Genomic DNA, 23,705 nt, shown 5'->3' with positions numbered 1-23,705 from the left:
TCAAAATTGAGTGGCTTTGCTTTTCCAGTTTAACCACTTTCAGTAGTGTGGCTTGTCTCTCACTTTGATAGGCCCTGTAGCTATCTCACCTTACAAGTGGCTCAATTTCACTTCTGATACAAATAGACGGTCAAGAGATGACATTTTTGTCATGAAGCCAAATGTTCCAAACCTCAGATGAAGGTAAAATTCACTGTTGTTCCTGGCACTTTCTACTTAATGGCCTTCTTGATTTATCACTGCCAGATTGCCTAATGATCATGGCTTTCTCACTCTACGCACTTTCCCCAATGCATATGGTAGTCCTATGGTAGTTTTGCTGCTGCTGCTGCTGCTATGTTGCATCAGTCGTGTCCGACTCTGTGCAACCCCACAGACGGAAGCCCAGCAGGCTCCTCTGTCCTTGGGATTCTCCAGGCAAGAATACTGGAGTGGGTTGCCATTTCCTTCTCCATGGTAGTTTTAGATACATCCAAATGAGCCAGGAATACTCTACCATGATGCACTCTTTCTTACTATTACCTTGCATGTCAAGAAATGCTGCTACACAATATTTTTTTGTTTGCTTTGCCTGTGCTCAGAATAACACACATCACCAGTAAAAGAGAAACAAACTGCTTATTCAGCAAATGTTATCATTAACAGAAAAGAAGAAATTACTCATCACACCAGAGAAATCAGCTGACAAATTCATTGTACCATCCAGTGGAGTGGCAGGAATTATTCTTATAAGTTCAGTGTGATAGTTAAATCAGACTCTCGGGGCATTCTCCAACAAGGTCAGGATCAAGGCTACTCAAACTCCTTGGCTTTCTCATATCTAAACTTCCTTTTTCCATAATTAAGGTGAAAACTCTATTTGGCTTTCTGTTTTTTGAGTGGGATTTTAGTCATGTTCAGATACTTAACAAAACTACCAAGAGTCAAAATTAAATGAAGATGAGACATGTCCATGAAGGAGAGAGCGCTGCTGCTTCAAGGGTGCTTCCTTCTGACTTGTCTTGGATTTGTGCAAGTTAACTACTCTATGGATTTTTGTCCTCCTCATTGTTATTATTATTTTTTTAAATATACTGTAAATGCTGCAAACCAACCTTTCAGGACTAGTCTGCTCTAGCGCCTCATCTGAGAAAGCAGAGTTTTATGCAGATGTGGTTACTGTAAATTATCCTCAGTCCCAGAGCCCTCTGGACTTGAATCCATTTCCAGGAGGGCCTCCTGATGGGTGAAGGTTGAGCTGAGAGTTATGCTCTGCCGTGGCTTCACAGGTGCGAGTTCATCTAGTTTAATGTTTTCATTTCTAACCAGAATCGTCTTGTCCATGTTCTCTTCACTGTGCCTTGCAACAACAGCATCAAATACATCCAGTTTTGGTGGTAAGGTTCCACTTTCAAACAAGTATTTGGCTAGATAGGAGATGCAAATGTTGGATAAAAATGAGGTCACCATGGCAAGGGTTTTAAATGGGAATCTCTGGTTATATATGCCACCTTTATCAATGTAATAGCCGGGGTAAAAGATCAAAGGCTGCAGGTTCAGGTAGGGCTCCCCGCCAGTGACTCGCAGGAAAAGGCCCGAGAGGTAACCTGCCGCGGCCCCATACGTGTTGGTACCCTTGATGAAGAGCACGCAGAGCAACTGCGGGAAGATGATGATGTAGACCAGGTCAGAGCTGAGGTACCAGAGCCCATACACTGTCTTCGTCAGCAACGCCATGGTCATTGCAGAAGCTCCAAACACGAATACCGTGATGCGCATGACCCAGACGATCTCCTTGTCGGAAGCCTGTAAGAAATCGCCATCGAGTCAGTTTTTCTCAGAAAGTACGGGCTTCTCCCAGAGGAGAATGAGATGCCTTCCTGTGCTTTAAAGCTGCCCTAAAGAATAACTCTGGTTCAAATGGCACAGCTTACAGGTAAAACCAGCAGTAAGGAACAGAGCATTCTAGGTGGCCTCCATGGTGGACCTGGGGAGGAGTTTCAGTGACGGGTATGGAGGAACCAGAGCGCACCTTTGCGCTGCTCGCTGATTGTCAGAAAGAGATGCAAGATGCTGCAATGTGGCAGTGAGGGGGCGTGGCCTATCTGGCTTCCTCTCTCCGTTGAGAATAACCGCCTTATAAAACAAGTGGCACCACTTAGATGCTACGTGGCAATACTTGTAAAACATCGTATAAATATTGTTTTCAAAGAATAGTTTATAAGCTTTTAAAAAATCATGAAATTAAAAAAGTATTATGGGCTTCCCTGATAGCTCAGTTGGTAAAGAATGTGCCTGTAATGCAGGAGACACTGGTTCCATTCCTGGGGTCAGAAAGATCCACTGGAGAAGGGATAGGCTACCCACTCTGGTATTCTTGGGCTTCCCTTGTGGCTCAGCTGGTAAAGAATCTGTCTGCAAGGCAGCAGACCTGGGTTCCATCCCTGGGTTGGGAAAATCTCCTGGAGAAGGGGAAGGCTACACACTCCAGTATTCTGGTCTAGAGAATTTCATGGACTGGATAGTCCATGGCGTCACATCACAGAGTCGGACATGACTGAGGAATTTCAGTTTCACTTTCAAACAAGTATTATACATTGTGTATTTAAATGAGGGCTGAGAAAGGAAATTTGAAAATTGAAAAATTAGGAATTGAATGCAGATTAGAACTAAAGCAAAGCATTGCTAATAACAACACAAAGGGGGTACCCTGGAGGATTAATTTCTTATGTATCTCATTTCACTGTTAAGCACAATCTTATTCATCTGCAAGTAAAAAAACATACATAATCAATAAATTGTTGTTTGTGTATTTTATAAAATTTATTTTTCTTGCCTTCATTTTAGAAAGATCATTGTGTTGATAATAAAGATTTTCACACACGCACACAAAAGAAGTGAGACCATTGTGTTAACCATGACCTAGAAAACTTACAGAAAGCCAAGCCTGAGTGAGGGAAGAAGGTATAGAGGGCTACAAGCCCCTCGGTGAGCATGAGTGTGCTGCTCTATGTCCTCAGATTCAACGAGGAAAATCAAATTGAGAGGCTATTTCCTGACAAAGGAGGACTTGGGGTTCAAGTGAAGAGCAAAACAAGCATCACACCGATATCTATGAAATAATGACTCACTATGTTCTGCCTACACCAGGGTTTCCTTAGTTTCTTACTGTATTTAAACTTGAAGTTTTTCTAAGATATTTTAAGATATTTTCTAAGATATTTTACTCCTTCATTAGAAAGAGAAGACATTTAAATTATTGCAATATGACTGCACCTCTTGGGAAAAAGTTGTACTGATGCGTGTCCCTCAGTATTAGAGTGAATAATAGCATGCATTAAAAACCTTCATGTGTGTATTAGTCACTCAGTTATGTTCGACTCTTTGCCATCCCATGGACTATAGTCACCAGGCTCCTTTATCCGTGGACTTCTCCAGGCAAGAATGCTGAAGTGGGTGGCCATTTCCTTCTCCAGAGGATTTGCTCGACCCAGGGATAGAGTCTGGTCTTCTGCATTGCAGGCAGATTCTTTACTGTCTGAGCCACCAGGAAAGCCTTCATATACAACATATATGAAAGACCTTCATAAATAAAGTGCATCATCATTTAACCTTGTGTGCGGAATCAAGGTAGGGTCAGATTTTCACAAAGACTATTAATAATATAGAATAATACCTACACACTAAGTGCAAGGATGAGAACAATAACAACAATGTAATGTTAAAGAAAATATAACTATTCTTACATTTTGTCTGAATGAAAGCTGGTAGATGTTGCGAGCAAACATCGAACTTGCTGACAAGATGGAAGAATCTGCTGAGGACATGACAGCAGCAGAAACGGCTCCAAGACCAAAGTAAGAAATGTACACGGGGCAGAGATACTTGAGGACAATCGGCAAGATCATGTCTGCCTCCTGTTTCTCCCTGGGAGCAAGAGGCCCGTATGCAGTCTGGTTCCAGGCTGTTGACAGAAACAACAAACACAGCCAAAGAGCCATCTATCCATCCACCTGGAGTTCTTCTATTTACTAGGTAGCTTTTGAAATAAATTCAGAAGATATGACCTAGTCTAATCGGTGGGAAATTTAATTAGTCCAGTGGGGTATGTTAGTTTAATTAGGTGGCAAGTCCATGTATTGGTCCAGTGACATTGTCTCCTATATTCTGGTGTCTAATGGGTTTGGTTACACTTAATCTTATCCACAGGACCTGCACAGGATATGGTGGTGTGAGATTTTTTAATACAAATTTCTCTTCTGCAGTGTTACAATGGTGTTATCTGGGGCAGACTCATTGAAAATAAGTGTTCTCAAGCTGAAGCCTAGAGGATTCCTCCAACCACATGGAGATGTGAGAGAACACATAGTGTTTCACTGCTCAGTTATACACAGAAGTGGATAAAGACAACAGTGGGCCTCTTCTCACCCATTCTCTTCCTGGGTAAAGCCTTGTGGTGGGAACTTCCTCGGCATTATTTTTCTCTCGAGTAAATTCCTGCTCACAAATGTCTTATTGGTGATGTGAGCAGTCAAACATGAATTTCACTTATTAGAAATAAACATGAATGGATCAAAGACCGTCCCTTTTTATTGAATAAAAAGTGCAAGTATGGGGTTGAAATTTTCAGGCAGTTTTTGGACTCTGTGGTAAAAGAACTTGAAATTTAAGCTTATCTTTGCATAGAAATCTTTACTGTTTAGTTATACTAGTATGTAAGAAGAATACAACAGAAGCTTTAACAGTTGTTTAGTATAGCTCCTTTTTTTTTTGTTGAACATTAATGTCATGATTATAGGACCATATAGGGGTGGTTTTCCTTGGATCCTACCATTTTTCCTTCCCTCATTTTCTATTACAGTTGTTCAAAGCCATGCTTTTATCTGGCCAGTTTTATAGCATTAACTGGAATATTATGGGACCAGAAATAATACCCAAGGGTCAGGAGTAATTAGTAAGTGCAATCAAATTAAGGACAAAACTTAAAAAAATGTTCAGAATGGAGGCTAAATAGGAGGTAATCATGTCATAAAACTTTTTTTTTTTTTTTACCAATTTTGAGTAAGATATTCTCTAAGTGCCTTAGTGTTTTAGTTTATCTTTACTTACAAACTTATTGATTGATTTCTCCAAGAAAGGAAACTTTTAATTAACAAACTATTGAAAATGTAAACTGAAGTCTCAAGTTCAAAGTGATCCTTGTGTGGTTATGGTGATGGCAGGTCAACTTCTGAGTCAATGGTTCTCTACTTTTTTTTTCCCATTTAAAAAAAAAAATTGGAGTATAATTGCTTAACCATGTTGTGTTAGTTTATGCTGCACAACAGCACGAATCAACCCTACGTATATATATATCCCCACCCTCTCTTGAGACTCCCTCTCAAACCACATCCCCCCGCCCCTGCATCCCACTCCCCTAGGTCATCACAGAGCACAGAGCTGAGCTCCTTGTGCTACATAGAAGCTTCCTACTAACTGACTGGTTCTCAGCTTTGACTTAGTTTTAAAAGGGAACTTTTAAAAACACAGATCTCTGGCTCTATCTTAGGTCACTAAAAGAAAATTCCTGTGGCGTAGGATAGAAACGAGTATTTTTTGAGTCCCTCCACCTCCCTGGATGATGACAGTGTGCACGTTGGTTGAGAACCATGGCTGACAAGATCACAGATACACAGTTGATAAATATCCCAACAATGGGGCTGGGGGCTGCTCACAAATGTCTTATTGGTGAGGTGAGCAGTCAAACAATGTCTGAACTATAAGACGATTTGTTGACGTCTTATATAACAAAGGCAGATACACGATGGGAATAATGGGGAAAGTGGGGGACGGAGGGCAGCTGGGTGCTTGCTGGTAACTTGGGTGAAGCCTGAGTGAGTCAATCAGCGAAGCTGCCAGAGGTTTACCTGTCGATGCTCCAATGGCTCCAATGAGCACGGCTGGCAGAGCCATCACCAGGCACCCAAAAGCTGCCAGGAAAGACAGCACCTGAGCGTAGGTGGCGGAGGATGAAGACAGGACCCTCTGGAAGTAGGCTTGCCACGGGATTCCACCCAGCATCTGCATGGGAGCCATGGGGACGCAGGATGAGTGGAGGCAAATAGCATCTATTAGTTGTTTTTATTTTAAAAAAAAATTCCTGTTTTATTTTTATTTATTAAAATTTTTTTAAATTTTTCAAAATTGGGGGATAATTGCTTTTCCATGTTAGGTTGGTTTCTGCTCTACAAAAACGTGACTTAGCTATATGCATACATATATCCCCTCCCTCCTAAGCCTTCCTCTCCTTGACATCCCACCCATCTAGGTCATTACAGAGCACAAGGCTGGGCTCCCTCTGCTGTATAGCAGCTCCGCATTAGCTGTCTATTTTACACATGGGAGTGTATAATGCTTATTGGGTATTTTTAAAATGAGATTAAAAAAAAATCATTCAGTAATCATATTTAATAATCACATTCAGTCTTGCTTGACTTAAGTATAGCAAGACTCTGAAGTATTGAAAATGGTTCTACATGCCACTCGTCTTCACTGCTGTCATTGTCACAGTTTCAACTGTGCAGATTTCTTCAAGTTCTTCTCTTTCATAATTACATAGCACAAGATTTTCTTTTCCTTAACTTACCCACTTTAAGCTGTGTTAAAACTGCCCAGAAACTTTCAATTTGTTCTTATCTGGAAGTTCTAACCACCACAAAATTGTCTCAAAAACATTAATATTCTGAAATCATGAAGTTTAATTTGAGTCAAAACAACCCAATGAATATTTCTGGATCCCATTCACGTACCAGGCAGTGGAATGGTTTTGGAGCCCAAAGATGAGTGAAAAGTGATTTCTACTCTTGAGATCCCTGTCCACTGGGAGAACTAGTGTACTGAGGTATTTTCTAATATAGAGAAGATACTAGAATTTCTCTTTGTACTCATTTCTACCTTGTACCTAACTGTGAGATTGTTGTTTTATTAAATGATTTACACAATGTGTTGCTGCTAAGTCACTTCAGTCATGTCCGACTCTGTGCGACCCCAGAGACAGAAGCCCACCAAGCTCCACCGTCCCTGGGATTCTCCAGGCAACACTGGAGTGGGTTGCCATTTCCTTCTCCAATGCATGAAAGTGAAAAGTGAAAGGGAAGTCGTCGCTCAGTCGTGTCCAACTCTTAGTGACCCCATGGACTACAGCCTACCAGGCTCCTCTATCCATGGGATTTTCCAAGCAAGAGTACTGGAGTGGGGTGCCATTGCCTTCTCCACACAATGTGTAGTACAGTGCATATAAGTAGTCTATGCCTACATTGGGGTTGTGCTTAACATTCTTTTTTTTTTTTTTTTAATTTTACTTTACAATACTGTATTGGTTTTGCCATACATCAACATGAATCCGCCATGGGCGTACATGAGTTTCCCATCCTGAAGCTCCATCCCACCTCCCTCCCATTACCATCTCTCTGGGTCATCCCAGTGCACCAGCCCCAAGCATCCTGTATCCTGCATCGAACCTAGACTGGTGATTCATTTCTTACATGATATTTTACATGTTTCAATGCCATTCTCCCAAATCATCCCACCTTCTCCCTCTCCCACAGAGTATAGAACAGACTTTTGTGTTTAACATTCTTATTGAGAATATATTATAAAAAAAATTGGAGACATTGAACTGGAATGTAATTTGTTGATGCTCTAAAGAGGCACCATGGGAACAATAATGAGAAAGAAATAATCATTTGGGGGGTAAGAGAGGGAGGTGGAATGGAGGGAGGAAGACTTCCCTAACCAGGGAAGCCCATGGAAATGATATTCAAGTCAATCCTTGGACATCCAGGGGTGTCAGTGGGTGGAGATGGAGGGAGGAAAAGTTCTTAGGAAATAATCCAACATGAAAAAGAAAGCAAGCAAGAGGCAGCCATAAGACAGCTGTGTATTTAGTGCAAGTAGAGGTCAGGGTGTGTGGGGGTGGCTAGAGAGGAGACTGGACAATTCTCTAACTGACATAGAGTCAGTGTTCAGTAAATATTTATCATGTGAGTGAGTGAATTGATGAGGGAACTTCCCAGATCACAATGTACTGAAGTTGCTTCTTTGACTGTCTCTCTCATTGGCTCCAAATCCTGGGGTATCTGCTTGTTTATCAGTATCTCACATATTGGCTCCAGAACAATTTCCTTCTTATAAAAGCCATACAAGCTCAAAAAGTTGGCTTAAAGCTCAACATTCAGAAAACTAAGATCATGGCATCAGGTCCCATCACTTCATGGCAAATAGATGGAGAAACAGTGGAAGCAGTGGCTGACTTTATTCTGGGGGCTCCAAAATCACTGCAGATGGTCATTGCCGCCATGAAATTAAAAGACTCTTACTCCTTGGAAGGAAAGTTATGACCAACCTAGACGGCGTATTAAAAAGCAGAGACATTACTTTGTCAACAAAGGTCCATCTAGTCAAGGCTATGGTTTTTCCAGTAGTCATGTATGGATGTGAGAGTTGGCTATAAAGAAAGCTGAGCACCGAAGAATTGATGCTTTTGAACTGTGGTATTGGAGAAGACTCTTGAGAGTCCCTTGGACTGCAAGGAGATCCAACCAGTCCATCCTAAAGGAGATCAGTCCTGGGTGTTCATTGGAAGGACTGATGCTGAAGCTGAAACTCCAATACTCTCGCCACCTGATGAGAAGAACTGACTCATTTGAAAAGACCCTGATGCTGGGAAAGATTGAAGGCAGGAGGAGAAGGGGATGACAGAGGGTGAGATGGTTAGATGGCATCACCAACTCAATGGTCATGAATCTGGGTAAACTCCAGGAGTTGGTGATGGACAGGGAGGCCTGGTGTGCTGTGGTTCATGGGGTCGCAAAGAGTCGGACACAACTGAGCAACTGAACGGAACTGGACAAGCTCAAAAGTAAAAATAAACAAAATAAAATAAAACATGGAGAAATTCTAAAATTCATAATCCCATGCCTCAACTCTGCATGCTTCCAAAACTTTCCCCTTTGTTTTGCAACCTGTAAATCAATCTATCATTAACATCTACCGTGTTGATAAGTATTTCATCAATAGTTTCAATGACTGTATGAACTGTTATACATAATTTACATACCTATGTCTCTGGACATGTAGGTCATCAAGGTTTGTAAGTCAGGTACAATCTGGCCTCCACTGATGAACAGAAGCTCTGATGGGAAGGTGGAGCAAGGAGTGGGAGCCCGCTCACCAGGGTGTCCAGGGGTGGTGATGAGCACTGAGATGAGGATGGACATGTGTGTCACTTACCAACAACAAAAAGCTGTCAAGCCATGTGTAGATTTCAAATGGCTCGATGGTCCCCAGCCAAGGCTTCTGGTACTTGGTGTGCAGGGCAGTGAAGCCAATGTCAGCAACTGCAGAATTGGACAGCGCGAACGGCACGCTGATCCACTGCAACCAGAGTTCGTGAAAGCATTAGTGTGGCTATCTGGGACATGAAAGACTTCATGTATTAGGTTTTTTTTTTCTCATAGATGGCTCAGCTTGGCCATTCCTCTTGTTCAGGGGAGGACCTGAAAGTATGTTCTCTGTGGACACCGAGGAACACTGATTTAGAAAAGTTAGAGTAGCACACTGTCAGCTTCTGAGCTAATTATGCCATATCACATTAACTGCAAAACCTTCAGGAAGAAAACACTGAATTTGAGAACTTTACATATGTTTATACAAAACATATGAATATATATATATATATATAACATGTATTTTCTTAGAATTAGAAGATATCCATTCCTTAGGGTGACTGGGAAGATTTGATTGAAAATAATTTCTATACCCTAGGAGCAGTTTCATGGCATAACCAAAACTAATGATGGAAATGTTAAGAGAAAAACACAGATCAGGGTCAAGGTTTAAATTTTAACTCTGACAGAAGTCCTTAAGGGAAGATCACACATGTTTCTATCAAATGTAGGCATGAAGGAAAGGAGCCCCAAGACCTTCCTAAGAGCTAACTGAGGGCACTTTTCTGTCAAAACCTCACAATGTGATTAGCGTTTTTCATCCAAGTAATCCATGGAGAAAAGCAAAATTTCCAATACGGTATGACTTACTGTGTGTTAGCCATGGTGGGGAAATAGGACTTCTATTAGTTTTTGCTGAGTTAGTATGAAATACCAAGTCATCTCTTACAAAAGGAGAAATGAAGGAAGAAGGGAGGGAGGATGAAAGGAAGAAGGAACTCTGTGAATGGTTCTACTCACCAGGCCCACGAAAATGCAAAAGAGCTGAACGACATCCGTGTAGGCCACAGAGTAAAGCCCGCCCACCAGGGTGTACAGGGTGGCGATGAGCGCAGAGACGATGACAGACATGTGCACACTGGCCCTGATGATCACGCTGATGGTGGCTCCTGCAGAGACAGGATGGGAACAGCCCAGCTGAAGTTCCACAGTCCAGCTCTTCCTTCTCAGTAACCTGAGTGTGCCTGTGCACATCTGTGTTTATATACACATACACACATACATTCTAAACTGTTCTTTCTTTCTGAAATTAGTGCTCTGCTCACTTATTTATGAGGAGACCTGAAACTCATGACTTGATTATAGAATTCCATGACATAAACTGAACTGAACAGTACTATAAGGTCCTGCAATCGTTCCATCAGCTGCCTGAAATTCTGACTTTATTGAACACGTGCAGTGTATTTACTCACATCCATGAGAAAAACAAGCCTTTACGATGAGCATAACCACCCAGCTTCTCATTTTACCATTAGCATTGATTTGCTCTTTTGCATTAACTCTGACCTCTGTCAGCTTTTATTAGATGACACATGGTCTAAGGTACCAGGGTTTGAAATAAATTCATAGGAGAAAATAATAAAATTGGTAATAAAACTGCACTTTCCAACTTTTTTAAATTTATGAAAGATTACTTTTATTTTATTCATTTCCTGCAGCATTCCAATCTTGTTCCTAGGATACAAATGTACTGCAGAGTCATAGATTTAGCATCATTTTTAAGGGTTTTTATATTCCCTTAAAATTTTTTTTTATTGGAGTATAGTTGCTTTACAATTTTGTGTTAGTTTCTGCTCTGCAGCAAAGTGAATCAGCTATGTATATACAAATATCCCCTCTTTTTGGATTGCCTTCCCATTTAGGTCACCACAGAGCAAGAAGTAGAGTTCCCTGTGCTCTGTAGTAGGTTCTTATTGGCTACCCAGGCTGGACACTATAAACTCCTAGAGGAAAATATAAGCAGAACACTCTCTGGCATAAATTGCAACAAGATCCTTTTGACTCACCTCCTAAAGTAATGAAAATAAGAACAAAAATAAATAAATGGGATCTATTGAACTTAAAAGTCTTTGCACAGTAAAGGAAACCACAAACAAGACAACCCCAGAATGGGAGAAAATATTTGAAAACAAAGCAACTGACAGTGGATTAATATCCAAAATTTACGAACAGCTCATGCAGCTCAGTATCAGCAAGCGTCATACTTTAGAGTGATCTCCATCATTATGATTCATCAAAATTGTAAACCCGCTTTAGAAATCAATCTATTTGAAGAAAGCTGAGCGCCAAAGAATTGATGCTTTTGAACTGTGGTGTTGGAGAAGACTCTTGAGAGTCCCTTGGACTGCAAGGAGATCCAACCAGTCCATTCTGAAGGAGATCAGTCCTGGGTATTCTTTGGAAGGAATGATGCTAAAGCTGAAACTCCAGTACTTTGGCCACCTCATGCGAAGAGTTGACTCATTGGAAAAGACTCTGATGCTGGGAGGGATTGGAAGCAGGAGGAGAAGGGGGCGACACAGGATGAGATGGCTGGATGGCATCACTGACTCGATGGACGTTGAGTCTGAGTGAACTCCGGGAGTTGGTGATGGACAGGGAGGCCTGGCGTGCTGCAATTTATGGGGTCGCAAAGAGTCGGACATGGCTGAGCGACTGAACTGAACTGAACTGATGCTTTTCTAACTTTATGATTTTGTTCATTGTGTTTACTGATGTCCACATTTCTAATAGAATATTAATATCATGGTATGGATAGCTGGACCACTGTGGAGTTTTGCGCTGCCAGTTCAGCTTTCACTTGTTGTTCTACACACCCCTTTCCTGTTGTTCTCAAGAGTGGTATAGTTTATATCTTGTATTATTAAATGTAGCAATGATATTCCTCTCACACTAATGTGCATGCAACACATTGTGATTTTCTTGAGTCATTAACTGCAATCTTACATTCTATCCTCACTTCTCAATTGCATGCTAATAGCATATGCAGCCCATCTGAGATGAAAATCCATTATCTAAATCCATTATCTATAGATATCTCAATATCTAATGAGATATTTTGATCTGAGATAACAATGCAAAATATATTTCAAAAGAATTTTCTTCTTAGTGTTTGGTTTAGTGAAAGTGTAAGTCACTCAGTCATGTCTGACTCTTTGTGACCCCATGGACTATACAGTCCATGGAATTCTCTAGGCCAGAATACTGTAGTGGGTAACCTTTCCCTTCTCCATGGGATCTTCCCAAACCAGGAATCGAACTCAGGTCTCCTGGATTTGCAGGTGGATTCTTTACCAGCTGAGTCACAAGGGAAGCCCATGGTTTGGTATCAAAATTAAATTACTTTCTTTAGTAAAAACCAATTGAGAAAAGGAAAATCTTAGTAAAGAATTGGGAGCAAAAGACAAAGGAAAGTTGGTTATTTACAAGTGACTTTGGACAACCGACTTATTGTTGTATGGATATTTAACAAGTTTTTTTTTTTTCTCCTGAGACTATTCACTTCATGTTGAAACTTTAGTTGCAATTCTTTCCCATTCACCTTTGGTCTAGCTTTCTACTGTAATAACAATATTTTAAAGTTACATCCCATGAATTATGAAAAGTTCAATTATTACTCTACTTCTTTTGAATACTGTTTAATTTTCCACCCTCTGGTGCAATTTCTATTAATCCTACACCTCCAAAGGTAGAGAGGCTGCATGTTACAGAAGAAAGATTACTGGATGAGGAGCCTAAAGATGTAGAGTTTAGTGTGTGGTGGCTCAGATGGTAAAAGCGTCTGCCTGCAATGCGGGAGACCCAGGTTCGATCCCTAGGTCAGGAAGATCCCCTGGAGAAGGATATGGCAACCCACTCCAGTATTCTCACCTGGAGAATCCCATGGATGGAGGAGCCTGGTGGGCTACAGTCCATGGGGTTGCACAGAGTCGGACACGCCTGAGTGGCTTCACTTTATACAATAAAGAATTTGACTGATCTTAGTCCTTGGTTCTGGAGAAGGCAATGGCAACCCACTTCAGTATTCTCACCTGGAAAGTCCCATGGATGGAGGAGCCTGGTGGGCTGCAGTCCATGGGGTTGCACAGAGTCGGACATGACTGAGCGGCTTCACTTTCAGTTCTCACTTTCAAGTCACTTCAGTCATGTCTGACTCTTTGAGACCCCATAGACTGTAGCCCGCCAGGCTTCCCTGTCCAGGGGGTTCTGCAGGCAAGAACACTGGAGTGGGTTGCCATTCTAGTAAAAGCTATCATTTGGCAATAACTCAGCGGCTTTAAAGAAGCCACAACTTTCATTTCACTATTAAACTTGTAATGAATTTTTTTCTCTAAAATATTTTCTAAATCATTCCATCATTTACAGTGAGTAAAACCAAACCTAGACTTCCAGAGCTGCTGTGAAATATTAATTTACTTATGCAGCCAGAAAAATAAATATACTGCAAATAAAGTTATAAAAATTCTCTGAATTTGATCTGTTATATAAATACACATATCTTTAAGAAGTTGTAAGGATGTTGTCTATATATATCGAGAAGACAGTTTGAGATACTCCTAAATTTTGCAGGTGAGCTCTGCACATTCACAGTAAAATGGTAAAATATCTTGTCCTGAGCTATTTCTAATAAACACTAATTTTGAAGTATATCCAACTATTATTTTTGAAGAAAACATAGCTGTTAAATTGAAATACACATTTTTTTTTAACTAGAGCATGTATTTCAAGAATAGCAGTCATGTTTTCATAAATACTCTTTGATACATGTGTATGCAAAGAGGGAGACATTAACATATTTTACATGTATGTTGACATACACACAAATGTAGACACATATTTACTAAAATAACTCTTTGCACCGAAGTTCAGAGTTTAGCTATTATGATTTGTATTTCCAAAGTACTTTAGAAATAATAGGTTTTCATTCTATCCTCGCTTTAGGGCTCTGTTACATGAATTGATCCTTATTCAGCAAGAGTGAACATTTTGTATTCTGTTAGATATTCAGCCCACTCCTTTTTTGATATCTCAGCAGGCAGTTTGTTCTTAAAACCAAAATTTTCTGGCTTTGAAACCAATGGCAAATAAACTACCATTGCTACTGAGAACAAGGTGGGAAGGGAGCTGTGTGTTTATGTAAAATTTCATTAGGATATGACAGGGGTGGTTGTGGAGCATGACCACTCAGTGCCAGGAAAGTGCAATATTTTCACTGAATTATTACAGTAAAAATCATTTACCTATTAAATTCACTTCTTTTGTACATTAAGTCATTCCTTCATCTGACAGTTGGAGACCAACAAAATCAGATACAATTATATAGGAGTCTAGAGAGGAAGGAGTGAAGAGTGGTATAAAATATTATCTGATGTTACAGAGACCAAATCTGATGACAACCCCGAAACCAGAAGAGTAGCCTGCAGTCTAATGCATAACACAGGAGATTCATGTCATCTGACTTTTCTTTGGGCCACTTAAAGCCTGACTGAAGATGTGAGCCCATTGCTTCCATTTGGAAGAGGAGATGGAGATGACAGTGTCCTGGATGTCGCGCAAAGACACAGCTCCTAGAGGAAGGACAAGGAAGGCCCAACAATGTGAGTCTTCAGGAAGGAACTCAACATTCAGTGGGATGACTTAGACTTATTCTGGATGAAAAAGGAGGGGACTGAGCCTGAAGCTCGCCTGCAATCCCACTGAACTCTCTCACTTCCTAGGTTTTATGAGTGGGCTGAGAACTCAAGGACAGGTTGTCCTTAGCATGGATGGATCTTGGAAGTAAGTTAGACCCCAAAGACTCTAAGTGCATTTTTCAAATCCCTGAATATGTCTACACTCCAACACTCTGGATGAAATGGGATTCATTGAGAAAGGAAAGACTGTTGTTTTCCTTTTTCTCCTTTGAAGAAAGTGTAGCTATGGGTGATTAGTTCATTCATTCATGTGTGATGGGACAATAAGAGTTAATAAGATACAGGCCCTGCCTTCAAGAAATTCATAATTCCTTTTGTGACTATTTGGAACCTGAGAAATAGATAAATAGCCATGTAAATACAAAGTAATAAATCCAGTGAAAAACAAAATTTCTGGTTCCTACAGAATGCCAGAGGAAAGGCATCTGGCAGGTTCAGGATGACTGCCTGGAGGAGGTGACATCTGTAGAAGATTTGAAGGCTCTTCCTGGTTGGTTTGAATGGAAAGTGGGGGCTGTGCATCCTAAGGAGGGGTCACTGGGCTTGTGAAGTTCTGGAGGAAGGGAGAAGGAAGAGTCCAAAAGAAGCTCTTCCAGCCCAGTTTAAAGGTTGGTTTTAAGCAGTAAAGGGGTGTGATCAGATTCAATCTAATCTATTGTGTGAAGATCATGGGAGAAGGGTGGCCTTGTAAGCAGCATGGTGGTGGTGTTAATCTAGGTAAGCGAGGCTGGGGCTTGTGGCTGAAGATAGTAAAGCTGTGTATCTAATGCTTGTTCAACCAGAGTGTGTGTGTGTGTGCTAAGTCACTTCAATTGTGTTTAACTCTTTGCAACCCTATGGACTATAGCCCACCAGACTCCTCTGTGCATGGGATTTTCCAGGCAAGAATACTAGAGTGGGTTGCCATTTCCTCCTCCAAGGCATCTTCCTGACCCAGGGATCAAACCCATATCTCCTTCATTGGCAGGTCGGTTCTCTACCACTAGCACCACCTGGGAAGCTCCCTGCATGCAGAAGGATGTTTCGTTGGTTCTCACCTAAGGCTGAGAAGATGGCTGCTGCCCAGAACATCTCTCCCATCAGCGCAGGGATGAACAGCAGCCCACCCATGCGCTTCCCATAGATCTGCTGGAAGGGGTCTAGCATGGTCACGTAGCCCTTGGAACGCATGGGTTTTGCGAAGAACAGACCACCTAAAGGAAATTCAAACAAGAGTTAAAGAGAAAATTGAAAATCTGCAATATAAAAATCTTTGCTAACCTTTTACTGTGTATAATTTCTCAAGGGAAATGAATTTTTTAGAATACTTCTATGTGTTGAGGAATCAATCTGCAAAATCCTGTGAGTACAGGACCAAGAAATATTTAGCAATAAAGTGAAAATTCCTTAACACAACGACTGTTGTAGGCATCCAAGGCTGTACATAGCACGGACAAATCATGTGGGCTGAAAAACGTGGACCAGCTCAGCACTCCCTTAAATGTCTATGCACTTGTATTATTTGATTAAGCACAAGAACCAACAAAAGTATTCTAAGAGCAAAATAAAAAAGAAAAAATAGGAACTGTGTTAAATAATATTCTTGATTTTTTATTAGTTTGATTTAAAACAAGATATTCAGGTACAATTCAAATTGACTCATTTTTAATGACATGTCTGCACTATTTTGGAAATAAAAAACATCATTACACTAAGAAATTCACTGCGATGATTGCAAAATGATTAAGGGAATTTTTTCTACATATTCCATAATCAAGAGATCCAGTCAGCTACACATTCGTATTACCACTTTCTGATAACAGTGACTTCGGTGGGATTTCTGGTGGCATTTCCCACAATAGTTATGCTGTTTGACTTATTCTTTTGGTTGGTATTTATACTCCTAATCTTTATGCTTTACTGACTGAGTCACTCAGGTATAAAGCTTTTCTTACCTAAAATCAGACTAAGAGAATATCCAATGGGTGCCTGAGCCCACGCCAAGCCGTAATCTGGAACATACACGGCCTCGGCTGTCCCGTTGATGTAGCCTCCTCCAACCCAGGTGGCTGAAACAGGATGAGAAGCGAAGGGGAGATGTGTCATGCCTGTGGTCCCCACAGGGCGCCCCTGAGCCCCAAGAGGCCTGTGGGACTGCCCCCAGAGACATGGCTGGTCTGAGTGGAAGTGATCGAAGAGTGAAAACTGCACTTTGGATTTCTAAGGCTCATCATGGAAAAATAAGTGTTAAGACTTCTCAATCTTTTTTGTACTGGTTACACAACAAAATTAAAACATTCTCAACATACTGAGTTAAATAATTCTATTATTTACATTAATTCACCTAATTTTTTGTGCTTTTTAAAAAGTGATATGTAGAAAATTGAAGGTTACATTTGTGGCTTACATCATATTTCCACTGAACAGTGTTGCCCTGGATATTTTCTAAATCCACCAAGTCATGAACATTTTGAAATGATATTATAATATCACAAAGTCTGAGATCATATGTGATATATTTCACGACTGCTTCCATTCTTAATAATGCTACAACTCTCCCCCTAGCTTCCATAACATGGAGTCAAGTGTCTTGATTTCAAGGGACTTTTATTTTAATTGTATTGATCTTTCCTCATTGATCATGAATATTGTCTTCAAGGAGTGAAGTGTGTGTGTGTGCAAGTATGCATGTGTGGTTGTGGGTGTGGGTGCTTTCCTTTAATAGAGTCACTTCATAAACATGCTGGGTGCATAGGGTTTTGGCAAATCTATTCTAAACGATAATGTATTTGTACTTACTACCTTACTTTGTTAAGGAAGTGCAGGGAGGAGGGTGCCAGGTGATGTAATTGAGCTTAAATTGCTTTTTCCTTCTCTGTCTCCCTAAGGACCTGACCTACACTTAGGGCTTGGGTCAGCCTTCAGGAGAATTAAAATGTTGACTGCATGCTCATTTGCAAGTCTTTGTTCTAATCTGGATCTCTCAGGCAGACATTTGATATTTCATAAAGAATAATAAGAACTATGTCTTCTTCAGATATTATTTAATAACATTTTTGTAGCATAACAGCTGAAGGAGGGAGGCCATAGAATCAAAGAAAACATGTTTTGATTAAACAACTTTGGGTCCAGAATGAGCTATAAACTCTATCATTTTCTCTGAGAAGAACTGCAGTAGTTGATTTTTGCTGAAATGCTAAAGTTAATGGAACATTCTAATCTTGGCAGTTTATACCCTTTGAAGAGTATTGTCAAACTATTTACAGTAATCCCTAGGTATAATTGCTGTGAAATTATGAGGAATAGAGGCTGGCATGAAGCTTACTAAATATGAGAGTGAATTCTGGACTGCAATGGGGAATAAAATTTGACTCTGAAAAATTCTCTGAAATTTCACAGTTAGAATGTTCATAGAACAAATAATTTGTTTATGAAACTGCCAAAGACAAGTGTTTCTTGCCAAAATTTATCTGGCATTTAATCCAAACCCAAAGCAAAAGAGAGAGAGCCTTCAGTGGTTGATCCAATTTTTAAAAGGTCAACATGAAAAGACCTTCCTGCAAAGGAACTTTATATACACAAATGGAGAGTTTATACACAAAATCCTCAAGTGGACAAATGATATTTAGCAGCCACCTCATCTTCACAGCAGCTTTTCCATGGTGTTGATCAATAACAAATGCTATGATATGCTTTTCTTATCCTAAACCTGGTGAAATTTTAAAGACTTTCCTTCCCAACCCCCCCACAAATGGCAAGTATTCAGGACCTAGAGCAATGACTTCTCACAGCACAGCTCCTGAGACCTCACCTTCCTGTCAGGTATTTGCGACTCCTAACACCACACAAGAAATGTTTTGCCACGTTAAGTAAATGCCTATTGGTCTTATTAGTGATCTTATTGGGTCTTACTAGCACAACATTTATTAGTGATCATTTTTCATTGTGTAGGTCTCCTCTCCATTTCCAGAAAGAAAACTCGTACTTGAGTTAAAATATCATAATTACAAACTATAGTATTAAAATATTATAATATAGACAGGCAGACTTGGGTACTTTTTGTAATTAAAGTCCCTCTATTGTTATCAATATGGTCATTTGCATGTTCATATATTTTCACATCAGATTCTTGAGAATAAGGATTCTTTTAAATCATATGCATTTTTATTTTCAATTTTTATTCCTTATCAAATAACACAATCAATGAATCTGACAAGTTTAGATAATATGGTTCAGATTTTAATTGAACTATGATATTGATCAAGGCTCTGTTTGGTTCTGAGAAAAAATCTTTAAAAGCTAAGCTTAAGCAGGACATGTTATAAGAAATATCACAATTCAAATTTTTTCAATATAGTTTAATAGCCTATTAGATTAAAATCACCCTAAATGATAAAAGAACAAATTCTGAGATATTATCTTTATGAACATAATTAATGTATTATTTAATTAGAGTAATAGAAAGTTACTATAATTTATGATTAATAAAATACTTTAGTATGCAACAGTTCATTTATTCTTTCCACCATTTGAGTGAAATCAACGACTGTCATTTTATTTTGCTTTTCTTCTTATTTTCTTTGTCAAAAGAGAAATCTGAGGGAGATATAATTACAATGCTTTAATTCACTTCAGATAACAGTATCCCTTGTGGGTCTTTAGAGGAAAGAAGAGATATTTGTGCTCTAATGAAAACTGAAGATGAAGATACAAAGGTGCCTGTATTATTCATCAATAGCTGGATAATAAGAAAAAAAAAACACAAGAAAATCTGCACTAACGTTTCAGTAAACATCTGCAGGTGATAGGTAAGTGGTTGATTCTTATTCTTCATGTTTTTGTATTTTTTCTGGTTTTATTTATTATGCATCATAGAAAATATTCTGTAAAATACATTTTTTTCTGTATGTGTGTTTATGTAGAAAAAATGAGAAACAGAGGGTAAAAGAGAGCTCTTTTCACCTTGGGTACCTTTACGGAGAAGTGGGGAGAGGCTGGGTGTGGTTCACTGTGTGGCTGCCAGACTTGGCTCTGGTCCTTACTAACCACACAAGTCTGGGTCCTGACATAGCCTGGAGCCCTTTCGAGTGCTGTTATGAAGATCGAACAAAACCATGTATGGTTGGCAAAGAGTTAAACAAACAAAATGTGAATATCTGAGAGGCAGAATCCATCATCAATAAATTATTCTATGACACTGTAAGTTTCAAATGGCCAAACAGGGATGTAGTCTGCCCAGACTGGTTTGGAAAACTTTTTGAAATACAGGGTTATTGGTTTTTAACTAGCACTTTGGGACTGAAATTTGGTATCATTCCTATATGGTTTCCAGTGGGATATTTCTCCACTGGGCACTCATAGTAATCCTGTTGGTATGGGTTATATTGATAATATTTAAAAACCTAATACAACTCTAAAATGAAATGTGTGATGTTAGTGAATATGCATCAAGTGACAGTATGGATATAATTTTAAATTGTTGTTTTTCAGTATTATTTGAAGATATTAACAACCGAGAAGAATAGAAAAGAAAAACAAGCCACCACTTAATCAGAACCGCCTTTGGGCAGAGGAGAGACTCTGGGGGCTTCTGGCATGGAGGGGTTTGAATGGGTGATAGCTGCAGTTGGTGGCTGAAGGATTCTTACTAAGACACACCCTGGTGTCTCCCTTTTGTATCAGTATTCCTGAAACCTTTCCCTCAGAACCGGGGATTCATAACACGTGATCGTCTTCCTGTGAGTAAAATTACTTCACTACATGGAAGAATAAGGTTTCAAGACAGGACATCAATCAATTTGGAATTGGGCTGCCCCCAAATTGACTTATTTAGTTTTAAAACCATCACTGGTTAGTGTTCATCAACTAGTTAGCATTCATTAAGACAGCTCAGTCACAACTTGATGCCTGTAGTAAGGAGTAAAAGGAGATGCTGCCTGCATCACATCGATGAACAGAAACACAACTTGTGAGACTCAGGCATTTCTGCACATTCCCCCACCTCTTTGTTTTCACTGCTTCCACCCACCCAGCAGCCCAGAGCCCAGATTTCTCTCACTGATGTTCTGTCCAGTAACTGATAACATCATTTGGTCCAGTGCTACTGGGTTGAAAATATTTGAAAAGTATATAGGTAGTGAACACAGAGACTTCCTCAAGGACAAAGAACAAGGTTTGCTTTCTTCCCCTGAAGAGCTATGGCAGGGATGGCACAAAGGTGGGTGTGAGGGGACCCACCTGTCATGGTGAATCCACCCACCAGCAGCCCGATGTCGCGGCCGCCTACGATGATGGCCTCGCTACGCTCCTCCGCACTGCCACTGTTCTTGGTCCTCCAGGCAGCCCAGATGCCAACCAGCAAGATGAGAATGTAGAACACCACGATGGCTACCAGCCCTTCCACCTGGAAATCCATTGTCACTGAGGGCTTTGGGCTCTGCTGCGGCAGCTACTTCATTAAGACTTCTGCGAAAACACAGATGCCTTACAAGCCAGCCAAGCAAATACCACCTGGCTCCTGAGCGGTGGCCACTTAAAGAAGAAGTGCATTGAAATCCCAAGTTCACCTGTGGCTGCCAACAAGCCTCCATTCCATCACTCTATTTCTGTTCAACAACTGAACCTTGTCTTGGGTTTGCAAGAAACAGAGAAAATGCAGGTTTTGCTGTTTAAGGAATGTGCTTATTTTGTATTAAATTCTTGCAAGGTAAAATTAAAAGTGTCATGTTTTTACTTGGGCAAGAAGTCACTCACAATCAGCAAGTCTGTATTTACTTTGGAACCACTGTACTATTCGAGTACTATTCGATCCAGAATTGTTCAGCAGTGTAGATGCATCATAAAGGATCACTCTGAGAAGGATCACTCCTATGCATAATCATTCATTCATTCAGTCATCATCCCATCCCTCCATTCAAACATCTTCAGGGAGTGGTTCCAAAATTAACCCAAATATCTGGGGAAAAAATTTAGGAAGATCAACTTCAAAACAACATGGGCCTCCAGTTTTCAACAAGTGCGGGAGGATTAAGTTACGGCAGCCGTTAAAGTGTTGTGCTATTTAGAGGGTCTCCCTCCGTCGACCCTCCCCACCCAGTGTCTTCCCTCTCTCCCCTGCTCCCTCAGTGGCACACACAGGGAAACGACTTAAAAATACAGAAATGCCTGAAACAAAGCGGAGCGTCACACGCACTAAAAGCAAGACCCTTAGAAGAGACGCGTCAAGTTCTAATGCCTTTAATTTCTAGAATTCTTGTTCTCTCGTATCTTCCTCTCGTGCCCGCGGCTATCCATTCTCCTCAATTGGCACAGACAAGTTTTTGGGCAAGCCAGACCTCCGTGCATGCAGATGGGCGACAGATCTTGGGCCAAAGAACCAGGCTCCGTCCCTTGGGCTCAGAGAAGTCAAAAGGAGCGCGAGTGGCGAGTGAGGGGTAAGCTTTGCCTTTGCAGCCTTATCACCCCGTGTTCCCCTCCCTACCCGCAGGTCTCCCCCCATCCTGCTCCGAGCGGATCCTTCTGCGCCCCAGGGTCCCTCCTGCGTCCGCGGCGTCGCCGGGGCCCCCACTGCACCCCGACTTCACAGCTGCTCGCACCCGAGGACCCAGGCTGCGAGACCCGACCCGCCGGGCGTCCCCGCGGGAGGCACAGAGCCGCGTCGGAGGGGTGGCCCCGACGCGCTCCTACCTGGAGTGGCCGCCGCGCGGGGAAGCGCTCCGCGGGTCCAGGCTCCTCTCTGCCCAGACTGCACGGGACACTGGCGTGTGGTCGTGTCGCAGGGCGGCAGGCCAGGAGGGTCCCGCTTCCGAAGCTCCGCACCCCGAGTTTCCAGAATCGCTGCGCGCGCGAAGTTGACAGGTGTGGGCGCGGCTCGGGGCGCTCGGCGCGGCCAAGAGGCGATCGATCCAGTATTGGCCACAGTCCCCTTTATAAGGGCGGCCGGTCGTCAGAGCCGGGGAGGCGGACGTCAGAGCAAAGTGCCCCGCGAGCCGGCGGGCGTGGGGCGCAGGGGACGCGCCGGAGCCGCGGGCCGGGCTGCGCTCTGGGCGCGGGGCCAGCGCCACCGCGGGGTCCCGGCCTGACGACGCGGGCGAGGCGCGGCCACTCCCGCTCCCTCCTCCAGGAAGCGGGGCTCGATTCCCCGGAGTCATTGCCAATTCCTACTTTCCACGACTCTGGTTGGAAGCTGGGAATGGGGAGATGGGGAGGGTCTCAAGAAATTGTTTTCAGGTGGAGTCTCTGGAGGTCCGGCAGAGGGGAGGGGTCTAGGGAGTCTCGCCTCCCCCAGACTTTGGTTTCTTGAGGCGCCACTCGCTCGTGCGTGAGGACCCCTCCCCGGGCCCCGGTGGAGGCTGATCCTGGCTTCTCTGTGATGGGTTCTTTGAAGAAGACATCTCACAAAGGTTCCGAGAGCCAGTTTTAAGTCCATACCCTTTCTGCAGTGGTCTGAAACAATGGGGGTATAATGTCAGCCAGCCAAGGTTGAGCTGAACAGGTTGCTTGCCCACCAGTGTGCATTTTCCAGTGCTGTAAAATTTTGCTGCTGCTGCTGCTGATAAATCTACACCTAGACATCTATATCTGACACCTAGATTGTATACCGTGGGTACAGTTGCATGTCTATAGCTGTGTTTACATCTAGCTATATTTCTGCATCTATGGAGATAGATCTAGATAGATCTCTAGATAAATATATCTCTCTAGATAGATCTCTATCTATGGAGATAGATATAGATAACTGTGTATTTCTGTAAGTGTGTGAGTGTAGGGGAGAGAGCAGAGAGAGGGG

General features: G+C 41.6%; 1 protein-coding gene across 1 annotated transcript; it reads right to left on the bottom strand.

Annotated features, from left to right (window-relative positions):
- Positions 1–1,155: 1,155 nt before the first annotated feature.
- Positions 1,156–21,332, bottom strand: SLC5A7 (solute carrier family 5 member 7). Its single transcript, XM_068983242.1, has 8 exons — positions 21,155–21,332; positions 16,873–16,986; positions 15,976–16,131; positions 10,206–10,354; positions 9,250–9,393; positions 5,886–6,039; positions 3,726–3,943; positions 1,156–1,785 (listed from the first exon to the last, which is right to left on the bottom strand). Exons 1-8 carry the CDS (start codon positions 21,330–21,332, stop codon positions 1,156–1,158), a joined length of 1,743 nt encoding a protein of 580 aa, XP_068839343.1.
- Positions 21,333–23,705: the final 2,373 nt, after the last annotated feature.

This window comes from Capricornis sumatraensis, chromosome 1 (genome assembly GCF_032405125.1).
Source record: "Capricornis sumatraensis isolate serow.1 chromosome 1, serow.2, whole genome shotgun sequence".
NCBI lineage: Eukaryota > Metazoa > Chordata > Mammalia > Artiodactyla > Bovidae > Capricornis > Capricornis sumatraensis.
The sequence above is the reverse complement of the archived record's forward strand: the minus strand, read 5'-3'. Positions and strand labels throughout refer to the sequence as shown.